General features: G+C 45.6%; 2 protein-coding genes across 11 annotated transcripts in view; one reads left to right on the top strand and one right to left on the bottom strand.

The window, feature by feature from the left end:
• LRTM2 (leucine rich repeat transmembrane protein 2) overlaps positions 1–6,978 on the top strand; it is a 43,547-nt gene extending 36,569 nt beyond the window's left edge. For all 4 annotated transcript variants that reach the window (XM_075602363.1, XM_075602364.1, XM_075602366.1 and 1 more), the window contains one exon: positions 2,734–6,978. In XM_075602363.1, coding sequence (XP_075458478.1) covers positions 2,734–3,164 — 431 coding nt within the window. In that variant the 3' untranslated portion in view covers positions 3,165–6,978. The remainder of the gene's footprint in view (positions 1–2,733) is intronic.
• The window catches only part of CACNA2D4 (calcium voltage-gated channel auxiliary subunit alpha2delta 4), a 211,204-nt gene that overhangs the window by 94,495 nt on the left and 99,520 nt on the right, over positions 1–17,189 (bottom strand). The gene's annotated exons all lie outside the window — the stretch shown is intronic.

The raw sequence follows: 17,189 nt of genomic DNA, 5'->3' as shown, positions 1-17,189 counted from the left end.
ATGGAATTTTTTAAGGGGGGTCTTTTGTTTTTTTCATGCAGCTGAGATCGGACACCTAGCTGCAGTTAATTGATGTGATACTTGTTCCATTGGCTTGGCTAGGATAATCATAACTGGATCTATTGGGATTTTGATCTCTAGTGTCTCTTCAATCAAACCTTGAACCATTGTCCAAAACCGTTTCATTCTAGGACAAAAACCACCAAATGTGGGCTAGGTCACAATTTCTCCAACATTTATTCAAGGAGCCTGGGAATATTAGACGTAACCTTTTGGGCGTTAAGTAAACAAAAGATTTAATAGATATTTTCTTTCCTTGTGATACAGATTGAGGTTTTAGAAGCATTATCCCATATATCTGATCAGTCATCCACTGAAATTTCAGTTTGAAAGTCTCTCCCAATTAATTATGTATTTATGTGTAGACAGTTCTCCTTGGGACCAGTTCTTTATAGAGAGAAATTAAACTTTTTTGATACCATCTATTCCCAGAGATTTCAAAATAAATAAAAAAGTACATCTGGGACATTCGCGTGAGGGAGAGAGAGGAGAAGTATGTGGTCTTACTTGGACTGTAGGTATCAAAACAACCCAGTGTATGGCAATGGCTATTTGGCACACAAATCATTAAAGTCTTAAAGCTTTCCTTTCACTATTAAATGTCCAATATATCTTTACTTTTCCAGATTTCGTAGGATGTTGTGTTCCATCCCGGTGGAAAATTAGGATTTACAAATAGTGAGACTAATTTGGATGGGTTGGAGAGTAACTGAAATTTGGATTTTGCCACGTTCCCAGTGCTTAGGGTGAAATAACTGGTCGTGGATACTATCTGGGGCCCTGGATTTTTATCTTAACTCTGCCAAATAAGTGCTGGTCAAGAGATTGGCTGTGATCGGGCTGACTCTATATATCTACCCAGCATTAAATGCCTGGGTTAGAGTGCCAAAAAATAGTTTGCTTCAAATGGGACACTAAATAATAGCTTTTTATATCTGAGACCGCATCCAGATTTTGCTAGGAGAACTGATCTCGCTAGTCTTGGTCTCTTGTTTCGCCATATAAAATTGGAAGAATATATTTTGTAGGTGCTTTATATTTTTAAAAGTTACAGCAGCTAGAAGTGTTTGGAAGTAATAAAGAAGTCTAAGTAGTATGTTCATTTTGATGGACTATATGCAGCCTAGCCAAGAAATGTGGAAGTTGTTCCATGTACTGTAGGTAAATCTTTTTTTAATTTGGTAGAACAGACGAGGATAATTATATTTATATAAGGTCTGATAATTTTTAGTTAGGAATATTCCCAGGCATTGAAGATGTGTTGCTTTCCATCAGTAATTGAAATTTATCTGGAGTAGTTTCAACTCATGTTTTGGCAAAGTTAACTTTAGAGCTTCTGATTTGTCTGTATTTATTTTATAACCAGACATTACTCCAAATTCTGTTACCGTGGCCTGTAACCGTGGGTAACAATGCCAGTAGATTTGACCAAGTTAAAATTATATCATTTGCAAAGAGCGACAATTTTTATGCCCTTGATATTGGGATTATTTCTAATTGTCCATGCTAGCGGCTCTATTGTGAGGGCAAACAACAACGAGGATAAGGGGCAGCCTTGTCTGGTACCATTCAAGATATTTATTTTGTCTGAGACCCCTCCTGGTAGTTTTAGAGAAGCCACTGGGGTTTTATATAGGGCTTGGACTCCCTTGAGAGAGGGACCTTCAAACCCAAATGCCTCCATCAGGAATGAGTCTGATTGAGGAAAGGCCAACTAATCCTGTCAAATGCCTTTTCTGCATTTTGGCTTAGAAGAAGAGCTTTGACTTTTGCAGAGTTCACATGATCTATAATATTGATAATTTTTCTAGTATTGTGATAAGCCTGGCGCTCGTTTACAAGTGTGACCTGGTCTGCATGGATCAGCCTGGGGAGCATAGGGTTTAATCTATTTGCTAGGATTTTAGTATATCTTTTTAAGTCAAGAGTTCAGGAGTGGGTTTTCCCTCCTTTGCGAATAACAGTGAGGTTAGCTTTGGACATTTGTTGTCCGATATTATTACTCTCCAAGAAGTAATTGAACAATTTCAATAAGTTCAGGGTAAGTAAATTAATGTCTTTTTTTATAATATATTTTAGGGAGCCCACCAGGCCCTGGGAGCTTTAGCCGATTTAAGGGTCTTCACCACCTCCTTTATTTATAAGGCCGTAATTTTAGTGTTCTGGATGGGAAAGATCCTTAATTTAGGAGGCTGCACATGTGCCCCCCCCCCTACCTTCTTCCCTTCTCCTTTGTTGTACCCTTCCAACAACATTTAAAAATTTTTTTATAAAAAACAAACAAAAAAACACTTGAACGCACTCACGAGGCACGTTAACTCTTTAAGTTCCTCATTCACTGCAAGAAACAAAAAACCAGAGCCTAGTATTTCCGAACAAGAAAACCTACTATGCTCAGCATGAATAGATTCCCATGATCTAAATGCCAATTAAAAAAACACAGCTCAGGAGCCTAAAGCATAAGTTGTACTCTATGTAAAGTGGCAGGGCCATGCACTGCAGCTGCTCTTATTACACTGATCTAAAGTGGAGAGCACTGCATGGTGCAGTGTGCAGTGTAGTGCAGTGCTAGCTATGGGGTACTGCTGCTATTTTTATTTTCACAACCACAGTACCATTACTTTATTTGCCTATAACCATTCCTACCCCCGCCCCCTCTCTCTGTCCGTGCAGGGGGTAAAATAGACGAGCTGCAGTGCACCCTCCCCAAGGAGCTGCGCGGGAGAGATATGCGCACAGTGCCCGTCGAGATGCTCAGCTACTGCTCGCAGCTGGAGGACGAGAACAGCTCCGCCCCTGCAGAGAGGCCGGTCCCGCCCTGTACCAAAGGAAACCTCGCCCCCTCAGAGCCTGAGCCGGGCCCGGACTGTCCCCAGAGGCAGAGGTACAGGCCGGCCAGCGTGCGGCGCGCCATCGGCACGGTGATCATCGCCGGGGTGGTGTGCGGTGTGGTGTGCATTATGATGGTGGTCGCCGCTGCTTACGGCTGCATCTACGCCTCCCTCATGGCCAAATACCACCGGGAGCTGAAAAAAAGGCAGCCGCTGATGGGGGACCCCGAGGGGGAGCAGGAGGAGCAGAGGCAGATATCTTCTGTGGCATGAGGGCACCCCCTTTAATCCCACCACTCCTAGTGTGCAGGGCCTGCTGCTACAATGTGACCACTCCCCTGCAAGAGGGGCTGCAGTGTGTCCCAAGCCCCCTGGCAGCGCAAGGGTTAAAGATATGGCCCCTACTTGACGACATATATTGGACCTACAATAAAAGAGAGAGCACTGCCATGTAACACCTTCTCCACCATCTGTAACGTGTGTTGGATTATTTGAGATCAATATTTATAAGGTGTGCAAATCTGCGGAAGTACCAATGTCACAGAATATACCACAAGTCTTTGGAGAGAGCCAAGTCAGGGGCTCGTAACTAACAGAGTGAAGAATGCCATGTTGATTCCAAAGTCGTGGAGATCTGGCCCGAGTTACATGGAAAGGTGTGGGTAATTACAATGGCGGACATTTTTGGAGAATAAATAGAACCTCCCTCCCCCCCCAAAAAAAAACCACAGGAATGTTTTTCAGTTTCTGCAAAACATCAAAGAACTGGAGGCTTTCACAAGGGAAAAGCAGAGAGAATAAAGCACATTTTAGGTCTGTGTGTTTAACCTCTTAAATGCCAACCCTCCCCCCGCCCCCCAAAGGATAAAATTGCAAATCTGAGCACTGGAGGCACAATGATGACCAAATGGGGGGTTAATTTAAAAAACCTCTATAAATTATTTCACTGCTAAAAGGAGCTTGTAATGCGTCTCAGGCAGCTTTGGCCGATACAGGGTTACGGACCTGTCACTTCTGTCTGTCTCAGGGCTAGGGCATCACACAGGGAGGGACACAGGACTCTGGACCGACGCTGTGTGTGGAGCTGAGGCAGCCTGCGCATCACCAGACACATTCAGACGAAAAGGGCCCGTCAGATCTCAAGGAGCGAGACGCTACTGACGTTTGCAAGACCGCGTTAGCAGACAATGAGTGAAACTTCCTACCACTGAGTGAGGATGCACTCCAGTGAGTGAGGCTGTCCCCCCAGTGAGTGTGGCTGCCCCCTCAGTGAGTGTGGCTGCCCCCTCAGTGAGTGTGGCTGCCCCCCCAGGAAGTGGAACTCACCGCTATTGTATACAACCGCAGGTTTCCAACACACAGACAATCTGCAATAACGTGATAGCACTCACCAATACAACACGTCTTAGCCATTCTTAATGTCTACTATACTATATGTTTTTATTGATTTTACAATGTATCTTTTGTATTTATTTAGTTTATAGTCTATAGACATGATCTGTAACTTAACGTCATTTAATTAAACAATAGTTTGGGACCACTGGACTGCAGCCGACCCAAAGCTGCAATGATGAGTTGATTACAAAGTAGTGGGAAGAAGTTCATGCCGGGGCCATATTTAAAGGATCTGTCCTACTTATGTCCATCCTCGCCATTTTCACCCTGACCGTCACTTTCCCAGAGAGACATTCTTCAGATGTTTTACAATTTGGAATTTTTTTTTAATGCCAACTATTTTTCAGAGACTTTTAAAAATTGTTAATTTTCTAACAGCTTCTTCACATCTCAGCCCTGATCACTGCAGCACTGGAATCGGAGCACCCCGCTTCATTCTTTCCGGGATGAATCTCTAACTAGATAGCTGGCACTGGGTTGCAGTGCCTGTGTATAATGCAGTGTGGGACAGATCCATTTAAGGAGCCCCGCAAATATTATTTTATGTTAAAAAAAAATCCAAAATAGAAAAGAAAAAAAAAAACACTGGAGGGTTTCACTGGATGAAATGATCCAGAGGCAAAATGGGAAGGAGTCGTAAAAACAATATATTTTTATACTATATGTGACAACATTTAACTCTTCCACTGCTTTGTGATGTTTTGCAGAACCTCTTAGCAGTGGAGGTTTTTATTAAATTATTCCTAGGTCCCCACTGCCTTCTCTTTCCCCCCTCTCTCCTCCCCCACTTTCCCCCTCTCACTCCCCCTAATCCCTATTCCACATAATGCTTCTCTGTAAACGATGCACTTTATTATTATCGCATACTAATGCCGTCGCACCGAGCTGCATATCATGTGAAAGCACTCGGGCATGGAACGCAGTTTCAACCGGATTCCATGGTTTTTAAAGTTGAAAGCAATACTTTATTTTCAGCCCCAGTGACACTACTTTCCTTTTTCATACGTATATATACCCGGCATTTTTATAATAGGAATTTGATTCAATGTAACCTGACGTCTGCAGCAAGTTATAAAACAATAAGAGTGTGTAATATTGTAGAGCGCTTTGCCTCCCTGTCTCTCTCGGACGCTCTTTTTTGATCGATTGTATCTTAAACCCCATAGTGGCTACAGCAGAGATGGCCAACTCCAGTACTCAAGGGCCATCAGCAGGTCTGGTTTTCAGTCTTTGACTGAGCCTCTGATTGAGCCACCTGTGCTGAAGCAGGGATATCCTGAAAACCTGACCTGTTGGTGGCCCCTGAGGACAGGAGTTGGCCACCCCTGTGCTTCTGGGTTCAGCGATATACAGCTGTGCAATGCGTTGCAGAACCCTTAGGCCGGGAAAGGATTAAGCCAGCAGCTTCTGGACCAGCAAAGTGGGACTGCACATTTCCTGCCATCTGAAGGAATACATGTATTTCAAGCCCCTCGTCCAATCATTCCTAGGGTCTCTATTTCACTAAACCCCTTTCCAGTGCTGTGCAGGCTTCCAGGAGTGGAGGAGTTAACGAGACCTGCACACACCTAGTTTAGGATCAGTGGCTCACTGCACAAGGTCTTCTACCCAAGCTGCTCTCCCTGAGGCTAAAACACACGCACCCTCCATGCACACGCCATGTAACGAGATGGCAATGCTGCTCGGCACCTGTTGTACAATGTATCAGTTTATACAGTCAAGATTAGATCAGATGTAACACACACGTTTCCTCCATCACAGGATGCCAGAACAGTGTGTGAGTGGTTTGTGCAGAAATGGTAAAGCTTGGGCAGGGCACCTAGAATTCGGCATTTCCAAACTTTTGCCAATGTTTGAGGTTCATCCGTAAAATCATTTGTTTGTCATAATGAATTTTTATACGCAAGGTAAATAGGCCCTCTCCAACTCCTCCTCTCCGCTCCATACAACTGCACCCTTTATATCCTCCCCCCTCCATATAACCCCCCCCTACCAATCTGTCCATATAACACTCCATGTAACCCTTCACTAGAACTCCTCCCATTCCCCCACATCTGAGTTTGGGTGCTTGGTACACAGGCACCGTTATTTTTTTTACGTGACACAATTGCAGCACAAAACTAATGTGTGACGCCCCATTTTGACCTGAAGCAGAAGCAGTCACTGTATGCTCTATAAACACAGCAAAAAAATGATGACCTCTTGTCCCCTTGTGGGGAGCGTTGGTTCTTTCTGAACCCTTGATATGACAGATAATTGGGGACAGGGACAGAGCATTGATGACAAACAAAAGCATAAAGACTGGGGTTAGTGACAAAAAGTAGAAAACAAACCCGCTATAATAATGATGACGGTGACAATGAGAATGACAGCACATAGTAATACCCATACATTGTTCTATTCTAGCTGGTGATCCAGTGACAATAACATCGCTGTGACAATGTGGACAAACTAGAAACCTACATACAGTGTATCCCAACAGTCGCTATCCCTCACCTCTCCCAGATCCTGGTTTTGCTGTGTGTAATGTGTCTGTCCGTCTGTCCGTCTGTCCGTCTGTCTGTCTGTCTGTCAGCAGAGGGAGGTGGCACAGATCTGTAAGGACAGTGGTTTTCATGCTACGACTGCAGTGGGTTTTCAGGTGTGGATTCTATTGTTGTTTTAGAGTTATAATAAAGATTGTATTTCTGTAGCCGTGCGATTCTAGCGTTTTTATTCACTGAGCGCAACGCGACGCCGTGGGGACACTGCACAGGACATCGGAAGAGAGAGGACCCACCAGGCACGGACTGGGTTAATTAAAGCTTCAGTTCTTCCTCAAAGTAATTTTGAGGGAAAAGTAGGAAATAAAATCACTAAAAACATACAGGATTCAGTTTCTTTTTTTTTCCTTTCCAGTTTTCATTAGAAATAATAAATTGAGCAATTCCTGGGCTAGGTACCAAGCGTCGCAAATAAGTATCGTGCCGGAAGTGGGCACAAACAGCATTATTTTCATGAATTTAAGGGATTTCCTTCTAATTAAAACAGATCGCTTCAGTAAATAATCTGGGAGTGCTAATGGGAGATGTTGCTTATCCTAATATTATAATGGGATACAGAAGGGGCGCTCAACTGCAGTCCTCAAGTCCCCCCCAACAGGTCATTTTTTCAGCATATCCCAGTTTCTGATTGAGCCATATGTGCTCTCTAATGGCGCGTCTGAGATCAGATGTATTGTAAAGAACCCCGACCCTCTCTAATGGCGCGTCTGAGATCAGATGCCTTTTAAGGAACCCCAACCCTCTCTAATAGCGCGTCTGAGATCAGATGCATTGTAAGGAACCCCAAACCTCTCTAATAGCGCGTCTGAGATCAGATGCATTGTAAGGAACCCCAAACCTCTCTAATAGCGCGTCTGAGATTAGATGCATTGTAAGGAACCCCAACCCTCTCTAATAGCGCGTCTGAGGTCTGATGCATTGTAAGGAACCCCAACCCTCTCTAATAGCGCGTCTGAGATCTGATGCATTGTAAGGAACCTCAACCCTCTCTAATAGCGCGTCTGAGATCAGATGCAATGTAAGGACCCCCACCCCGCTCTAATAGCGCGTCTGAGATCAGATTCATTGTAAAGAACCCCAACCCCCTCTAATAGTGTAAAGAAAAAGAAAAGTAGCGCTAATCACTAACCTAATAATATTAAACTACAAAAAAACAATATAAATGCAACAAATATGTGTAAAACAGAGGAACTGTATTTATGTGGGAGCTTGAGAAAGGACCGTAAGGTCCGAAACGTTGCTTCTTTTTTCTGTGATTACCCCCTGATGCCCGTGTTACTTCATTAAATTGTATTTTTTGAATTTGTGAGTTCTCCAGATTCTTTGATATTGGGTATTTATTTAATGATATATATATATATATATATATATCACCTAATACTGAAGAATTATATATATATATATATATATATATATATATATAATTCTTCAGTATTAGGTGATACCTTTTTATTTGGACTAACAATTTATGTCATAGGACAAGCTTTCGAGAGTTCTCCTCCTCTCTATTTTAACAGGTATGGATACAGGTATGGACACACTCACAGAACAAATATCAGGCTTAGTGGAGAATATCCTCAAACCTTTAGTCACAAGCACCAACAGCTTCATACAAGATACCACAGATTGTCTCAATAACCTTAACAACATCAACCAACTACCATCCAACACACTGCTAGTTACCATGGATGTAGAATCCCTTTACACTTTACAGCAACATCCCCCACAAGGATGGTATTGAGGCATGCCTGCAATTCCTTACAACATCTCCCCTGGATCAGAAATACAGCGCTGATGTAATTACCAAACTGATAGAATACATCCTCACACACAACTACTTCAGCTTCAACAAGGAAATGTACCTACAACTAATGGGGACTGCAATCGGTACCAAGATGGCACCGCAATATGCCAATCTTTTCCCCCACAAGCCCTACAAATACTACAGATACATTGATGACCTGTTTATAATATGGAAAGAGGGTGAAGGAAACCTAAAACAATTCCACAAGTCCCTGAACTCATTCCATCCATCAATTAAACTCAAAATTGATTATTCTGCAAACCTAGTCAACTTCTAGATACAACAATAACACTGAAAATGGCAAGCTACACACATCTGTATACAAGAAACCAACAGACAGATGCATATACCACCACAACTCCAGATCCCATCCCATTCATACAAAACAATGTATCATGCACAGCCAGGCTATAAAGATACCACCGCATATGCTCTGACACTGAAGACCGACACATCTCACAACACTGACCGAATCGTTCAGACAGAAGTGATACAAACCAAAGACTATTACCAGAACTATTACATCTGCACTAAAAGCCCCACGAGAACACCTGCTACAATACAGAAAGAACCTACCACACGTATACCACTAGTGGCAAAATACAACCCTACCCTAGAGGGAATACGAAAAATAATCAGAGATCTACAACCCATGCTGGCAGAGGATGTGACATTAAAATAAATCTTTCCCACACCCCACATGCTTGCGTTCCGGCAACCACCAAACCTCAAACAGAAATTAGTCAACAGAAAACTTAATAACGAACTTAAAGACACAGATAATGGCACAAAACCGTGCAACAACACACGTTGCAAACTCTGCGAACATATATGCCAAGATCCCACAGCCACTCACAACCATGGAACACTCAATGTAAAAGGATCATACTGCACATCCAGGAATGTGGTTTATATGATTCAATGCAACAAATGTGACCAAGGATGCTACATTGGGGAAACCAGCCAAAAGCTTCAAGGCAGAATGAATATGCACAGACACTCTATACAACACCATGAAGAAGGCAGATACTGCTCACCTGTGGGACATTATTTCCCACAACCAGATTATTCCATAAATGATTTAAAAATCAAAATCCTCAATGGAATGTTTGAACGCCCCCAAGAACGGAAAACATTTCAACTCAGAATGATAAGACGCTGACACCAAAACAAGAGGACTTAATGCGGATATGGGGTTTCTCACACACTATCACAATTGTTTGTCATTATCCTGCCTGCCTCTTCTTATCCACACCTTTCCCCCCCAGCTCCCCCCACAGAATCCCCTTCCACCTCCATGCTGTTACTTGTCACGTTTTATTACCTTTCCAATTTCTTCAAACATCCCTTTCCCACCCTTATCTAAATCTCTGTTTTTTTTCTGCTTTCCAAGCCTCTGTTTTAGCCATAGATTCCTTTGTAAATCAGTATCGCCGACCTGAGGAAGAGAACTCTCGAAAGCTTGTCCTATGACATAAATTGTTAGTCCAAATAAAAAAATATATCACTTATTAGTGAAGAACTCATTTATTCTGCACTATCGCAACTGGACTAACACAGCTTTTTCCGTTATATATACATATATACACACACACATTAATATATATATACACACACACACACACACACACACACACACACACACCAGACAGTACTGCGCCTTTAAGAGAGATACAGGAATCATATTCACACGATAAAGACCTACTTCCACCAGGAAGGAACAGATGGGAGATTATACAGAAGATTAAATGCTCGGGAGCGGAGACCCAGCGCTCAGCCTGACAGCATCCTTATCGCCATGGAAACCCAGAATCCGCTAGCTTGCCGAGTCTTGGAGGTCACTGTACACACTGCAATTTCAGAGGGCCAGAGAAAAGCAGCTGTACTGTGCTCAAGGGTGCCCTTAACCCTTACAGTGCCCAACTGACATACCAGGAACATCATGAGCAAATGCCGGGGGATTTTAGGGGTACATCGGGGCTGAATACTCTGACGGATGGGTCAGTAACCAAAGTGGAGCTCAGTTTCGTTTCCTGCATCAGGCACATGATTGCGCCACATGCTCACGTGCTGCAGACGTTTCAGGGGACCCCTGGCACTGAAAAGGTTAAAAGCCCTGGCACTGAAAAGCCAGTTCCTGGCTGCGGGGTCCCCAATAGAAAGTCGTCATATAATTGCCCACATTATTTTTGTGGGGGTTTGTTATTGGCTTTGGGAGCAAGCCCTGACCCACTGGCCATATTGGATCTTCTAATTTGCCCAGTGTACCCTGGGCTTGCTGCTCTGGGGATCCCTGAATGTTGGGGGGGGGGGGGCTACAGACCATGATCCGGGGGACCCGCCAGTTCAGGTGAGAATAAATAAATTGTAGGTGGTATTTCTCCTTTAAAGCTAACTCTATTTTCTGACGCACCACCGAGAACTGCGCAGAACTCTGACGCCATTAATATCACTGTCCCGCGAGGTGAGAGCCTCACTCAGTGGGAATCTCACTGCCTTTGAAGTGGATGAACCCATATAAAATCCCGGGGTTACCTTGGGTAAGTATCTCTCTGGGCCATAGGCACCAACATGGCTTTTCCTTCTCATCGTGTTTTTACTGTTTTAGGCCGTGCTTATAGTGCCGGTGACGCGAATTCGCCCAAAAACAAAAGCATTGCCGCCGCCTGCGCTTATAGTGCACGTGACGGCGACAAGCGACGTCGTGAAAACGCCGCCGGCAAAATTTTGATTTTTCAAGGGCCGTCGCGTCACGTGACGGCCCTTTAACAAATCAAATTGCGGGAATCCCGCGATGCCGCCGACCGGCGAAACATAACTTTCGCCAGTGGCGACGGGGACGGGTGACGTCACCCATCGTGTCGCCGTCGCTGGCACTATAGGCAAAGCCTTACTTCCAGGTAGTTGTCAATTCCCAGAGAAATATGGATTTAAAACTATTTTTGGACCTCTTTAAAATGTCGCTATTGGGATCTTGTAAAGTCTGCTCTATAACCCAGCGCTTGCCCGGCTTGGGTTTTGTTACTCTAACATTTAACGGAGACTTTACTCAAAAACGAAATATAGAGTAAACTAACATTACAACAGCCTGAAATTCACATTTTCCTGCTAAAAACCAAAAACCTTCCAAGAGCCCCCCAAGCGTGAGGATCTGCTGCTCCCCCCCAACAAACAAATTCAACATCCCATGACACTTTGTAGGAACTTTTGGTATATCAGGGTTTCCCAAGCAGTGCTACAAAGCGGGCGGCCCTCGGAAAGTCTCTTTCCCTGGACCTGGGTATACGAGCTGGGTGTCAGTGCTCGCACAGAACCCCGTTATGGGTAGGGTTGCCAGGTGGCTTCTCCAAAAATACTGGACGCAATGGTGACCTACACACACACAGATACCCATCTTACCTCTCTCCATTCCATGCTGTTTCCTCCTCTCCTTGCCCCCACCCCCAGGCTCCTGACACCTCCTCCTGATTGGCTGCATTACCCAGCAGCAGCTAATCAGAATGGAGGAAGCTGCCCAGCCCCCTAGCCACAGCCCTGCTCAGGGAAATCCCGTGGCCGCCCCTCCCCCCTCCCCCCCCCATGCCGGTCAAGTCACTATGTCCAGAAAGGTAATACTGGATACATACATGTCCAGTATTACCTCTCATTTTTTACAGGACAGAGTGTCCAAATACAGGACAGTCCGTTTCAATACTGGACACCTGGCAACCCTGGTTATGGGAAGGGTAAAAATGAATAATAAAATATATATATTTATTGTGGTAGAATACGACTTTAAATGCTGCCCTAGAGTGCCAGCGGGACAGCCAGGAGACTGGCAGCATGCTGGGAAGATCATTCACCTGAATTCACAGGTCCCTCTGGCAGTGGAGGATTTAACCCCCTCGGTGACGGTGCCACCAGGACAGCACACGCTTTTCATCTGGCGGGCGAGGAGTGAGTCAGACAGAAGGAGATGCCAGTCACCATGGCAACTCCCGAGACTGCCCCACTTGCTCTGAGAGATGAGAAGGATTCGGGGGGGACCCCGTGGTTTGTGATGACTAATAAGGCAGCGGGGAGGGGATAGGGGGGGGGGGACGGGAGCTGTGCATGAGTGTGGGGAGAGGGGGAGCGTCGCAGGGACCACCCAACCGCTGCCTGATGAGGGGAGAGCCCACGTCTCAATAACATCCGAAAATTACTCATCCTCATTTAAGTGAATACGGGGGCGAGCAGATAACATTCTGTACTGTGTTCCAGCACGATGAATACACAAAGCATGCAGCATGTCTGAAACATAACCTTAGTGGGAATGGTGAGAGGTATGTGTCCCTGAGGTCTGTGTATTAGGAGGAGGTGAAAGGTATGTGTCCCTGAGGTCTGTGTACTAGGAGGAGGTGAGAGGTATGTGTCCCTGCGGTCTGTGTATTAGGAGGTGAACGGTATGTGTCCTGGATGTCTCTGTATTAGGAGGAGGTGAGCGGTATGTGTCCCTGGTGTCTGTATTAGGAGGTGAGAGGTATGTGACCCTCGTGTCTGTGTATTAGGAGAAGGTGAGAGGTATGTGTCCCTGATGTCTGTGTATTAGGAGGTGAGCAATATGTGTCTCTAATGTGTGTTTTAGGAGGGGGTAAGAGGTATGTGTCCCTGATGTCTGTGTATTAGGAAGAGGTGAAAGGTATGTGTCCCTTATGTCTGTGTATTAGGAGGTGAGCAATATGTGTCTCTAATGTGTGTTTTAGGAGGGGGTAAGAGGTATGTGTCCCTGATGTCTGTGTATTAGGAAGAGGTGAGAGGTATGTGTCCCTTATGTCTGTGTATTAGGAGGTGAGAGGTACGTTTCACGATGTCTGTGTATTAGGAGGAGGTTAGAGGTATGTGTCCCTTATGGCTGTGTATTAGGAGGTGAGAGTTAAGTTTCCCCGATATCTGTGTATTAGGAGGTGAGAGATATGTGTCCCTTATGTCTGTGTATTAGGAGGTGAGTGGGATGTGTCCCCGAAGTCTGTGAATTAGGAGGTGAGATGTATGTGTCCCTGATGTCTGTGTATTAGGAGGAGGTGAGAGATGTGTGTCCCTTATGTCTGTGTATTAGGAGGTGAAAGGTATGTGTCCCCGATGTCTGTGTATTAGGAAGTGAGAGGTATGTGTCCCCGATGTCTGTGTATTAGAGGAGGTGAGAGGTATGTGCCCCCATAGGTATGTGCCTGTATTCCTATCTCACTCATTGGGAGGCAGTTTCACTCATTTTTGTATACCGGGAAATACACAAATTAAGTGATAGGGAGTAAAAAAGGAACAAAAACCCGTCACATGTCTCAGACAAATCTCCAAACCTGTCTTACTATCACGTGCCATGGGGAAATCTCCAGGGCGAGCAGGATTCAGCGCCAGGGACAGCAGAGAGGACAGGATGGCATGGGGAAATCACCAGGGAGAGCAGGATTCAGCACCAGGGACAGCAGAGAGGACAGGATGGCATGGGGAAATCACCAGGGCGAGCAGGATTCAGCACCAGGGACAGCAGAGAGGACAGGATGGCATGGGGAAATCACCAGGGAGAGCAGGATTCAGCACCAGGGACAGCAGAGAGGACAGGATGGCATGGGGAAATCACCAGGGAGAGCAGGATTCAGCACCAGGGACAGCAGAGAGGACAGGATGGCATGGGGAAATCACCAGGGAGAGCAGGATTCAGCACCAGGGACAGCAGAGAGGACAGGATGGCATGGGGAAATCACCAGGGAGAGCAGGATTCAGCACCAGGGACAGCAGAGAGGACAGGATGGCATGGGGAAATCACCAGGGAGAGCAGGATTCAGCACCAGGGACAGCAGAGAGGACAGGATGGCATGGGGAAATCACCAGGGAGAGCAGGATTCAGCACCAGGGACAGCAGAGAGGAAAGGATGGCATGGGTAAAGGAAGGCAGCAGGCAGGAAGAATGCTCAGTATGCAAGTCAGAATCGGAACCAAGATCAATAGAGTAGTCAGATGCGAGCCAGAGTCGGAACCAGGGTTCAGGCTCAATAGAGTAGTCATGGGGTGTTCAACTCCTGTTCTCAAGGGCCGCAAACAGGCCAGGTTTTAAGGATATCCCTGCTTCAGCACCAGTTAGTCAAACAAAATTACCAAGACACTGATTGAGCCACCTGTGCCGAAGCAGAGATCTCCTTAAAACCTGACCTGTTGGTGACCCTTAAGGACTGGAGTTGAGCACCCCTGGAGTAGTCTGATGGGAGCCAGAGTCAGAACCAGGTACCAGGATCAATAGATTAGTCTGATGTGAGCCGGAGTCGGAACCAGGGTTTGGAATCAGTCGAAACTGAACCAGGAACTCGCTACAGGACGGCAGCACAGGAGCCAGGAGCAGCACAGCCTTCCACTAGCTGAACTAGAAAGTGGTGCACAGCAGCAAGTTGGGATCTGGCGCCTCTTATAGGCAGTGGGGATGCCTCGTGATGAGGTCACTGAAGCCGTCCCGACGTGGACCAATGCAAACCCCGCACGCGAGTCCTTACACTTACCCCATAACCACAGAGTGCACAATGCTTCCCCTGCAGCCAGGGATTCTGGGTAATAATATGCAAATGAGCACTCACAGGAGTGTCACTTTTTTTCTCATCATCATCATTATTTGTAAAGCGTCAACATATTCCACAGCATGGTACAATGGGGTTATAGAGAGATGTATATGACATAAATAGAGTTAGATATCAAATAAGGACAAACGAGCACAGACACATGCGAAAGGTAATGAGGGCCCTGCTCATGAGAGCTTATCCATTTTAACATGGATTCATATACATTTCTGCCTACCGTATTAGGCTAGGATTATAGTGTGTGATCACGTGCAAGCGGCAATCATAACTACCTTGTTCCCTATGAGTGTGCATCTAGTGCACGCATGCGCATACACAACGCAACGCGATGGCGTGACCGCGTTTTGAAAAGACAAATTTTTTTGTCTTTTTCAAGCGCGGTCACGTGACATTCACGTCATGTGAGCGGTTCGGCCAATGAGGGCGAATCAGCTTTGTGACGCTTCCGAAGCGCCTCCCCAATCGCCTGCAGCTCAGTGCACACATCGCTCAGGGCGAGAGGCGCCCGCGATGCGATGAGTACGCGCGGACGTGCGCAAGCGCGGACCATAATCCAGGCCTTACACATCTTTCACAGCACAGCCTGGGTTAAAGAAGTGCATGGTCTGCAAACCTACTCATAGACAGCTGTTTCGACCTTTTGGGTCTCAGTCACACTATGGGGAAAGGTAGGTTTGTGGACCTGCCCGAGACGTGAATTGGATCATAAGTGTTGTTTCTACTGTATAATGTGAAGAGAGATTATTGATGCTACTGTTAGCTCAGAACCTTTCTATGAAAATTTTTCATCCCACAAACCTCTCTCGTGTACATCCATGACAATGCTATCGCTCACACACCGGCAAGACACAGAGCTCATGTGATGCGTCAGGCAGCGAGTGCAGAGAGCAGCGGAGCGTGCAGCCCGCGCTGATCCATCATATCAGCTCTCTCTGCCAAGTCGTAACCGTACACAGCCACTCAATAGGACAGCTTCTCACGCGGAGCGACCGAGGCAACACACAGCAGGAACCTCTCCAGGAAAAAACCCTTCACTGGCTCCGGGACCCGCAATGCCATGCTGCTAGGGAGGCATTATTGGGAGCTGTTATATGGTGCAATAGGAGGAGTTATATGCAGCAGTTTTATGGGGTAATAGGAAGAGTTATTTGGGGCAATAGGAGGCGTTATATATGGAGGGTTCATATGGAGCAATAGGAGGTGGTATAGGGAGCGATTATGTGGAGTAATAGGAGGAGTTATAGGGAGCGGTTATATGGAGTAATAGGAGGAGTTATAAGGAGCGGTTATATGGAGTAATAGGAGGAGTTATAGGGAGCGGTTATATGGAGTAATAGGAGGAGTTATAGGGAGAGGTTATATGGAGTAATAGGAGGAGTTATAGGGAGCGGTTATATGATGGGGTAATAGGAGGAGTTATAGGGAGCGGTTATATGGGGTAATAGGAGGAGTTATAGGGAGCGCTTGTATGGAGTAGTATGAGTTACAGAGGTGTTTACCAACATGTTATATTGAGAGAAATCAAATTCTGTGTCTCAGGTTAAAAAAAAAAGTGTCAAAAGCGTTGCCAGGTCTCAGGTGGTAAAAACCTAATGATCTGTCTAAAATATTACAAACGTCTTACATCAAACGCCTCCACAGGCAGCTTTATTTCTTCTGGCAAATGTGTGTTTTCTCTAAATGACTTTTCTGGCTCCACGGGAAGAGTATACACTGTGTAACATCCCCCCCCCCCTTTTGGATTAAAAGGGCCTTTAGGGGTTAACTGTGTGGGCTCACACAGAGTAATGCCCCTTCCCAATCACAGGGTGCTGAAGTTAAGCCCCACCCCTTTCTGCCTGGAGACAGTGACATCATGCTAGACTATAAATAGAATGGGGAAGCTTCTGGAAAGCAGATCCCAGGAGGAGTTGAAGAGGTGGGTTCTCACTGTGAATAGCTATGTAAGTCCCTAGGTATAGGATAGGTTCAG

This window comes from Ascaphus truei, chromosome 5 (genome assembly GCF_040206685.1).
Source record: "Ascaphus truei isolate aAscTru1 chromosome 5, aAscTru1.hap1, whole genome shotgun sequence".
Classification (NCBI taxonomy): Eukaryota; Metazoa; Chordata; class Amphibia; order Anura; family Ascaphidae; genus Ascaphus; species Ascaphus truei.
The sequence above is the reverse complement of the archived record's forward strand: the minus strand, read 5'-3'. Positions and strand labels throughout refer to the sequence as shown.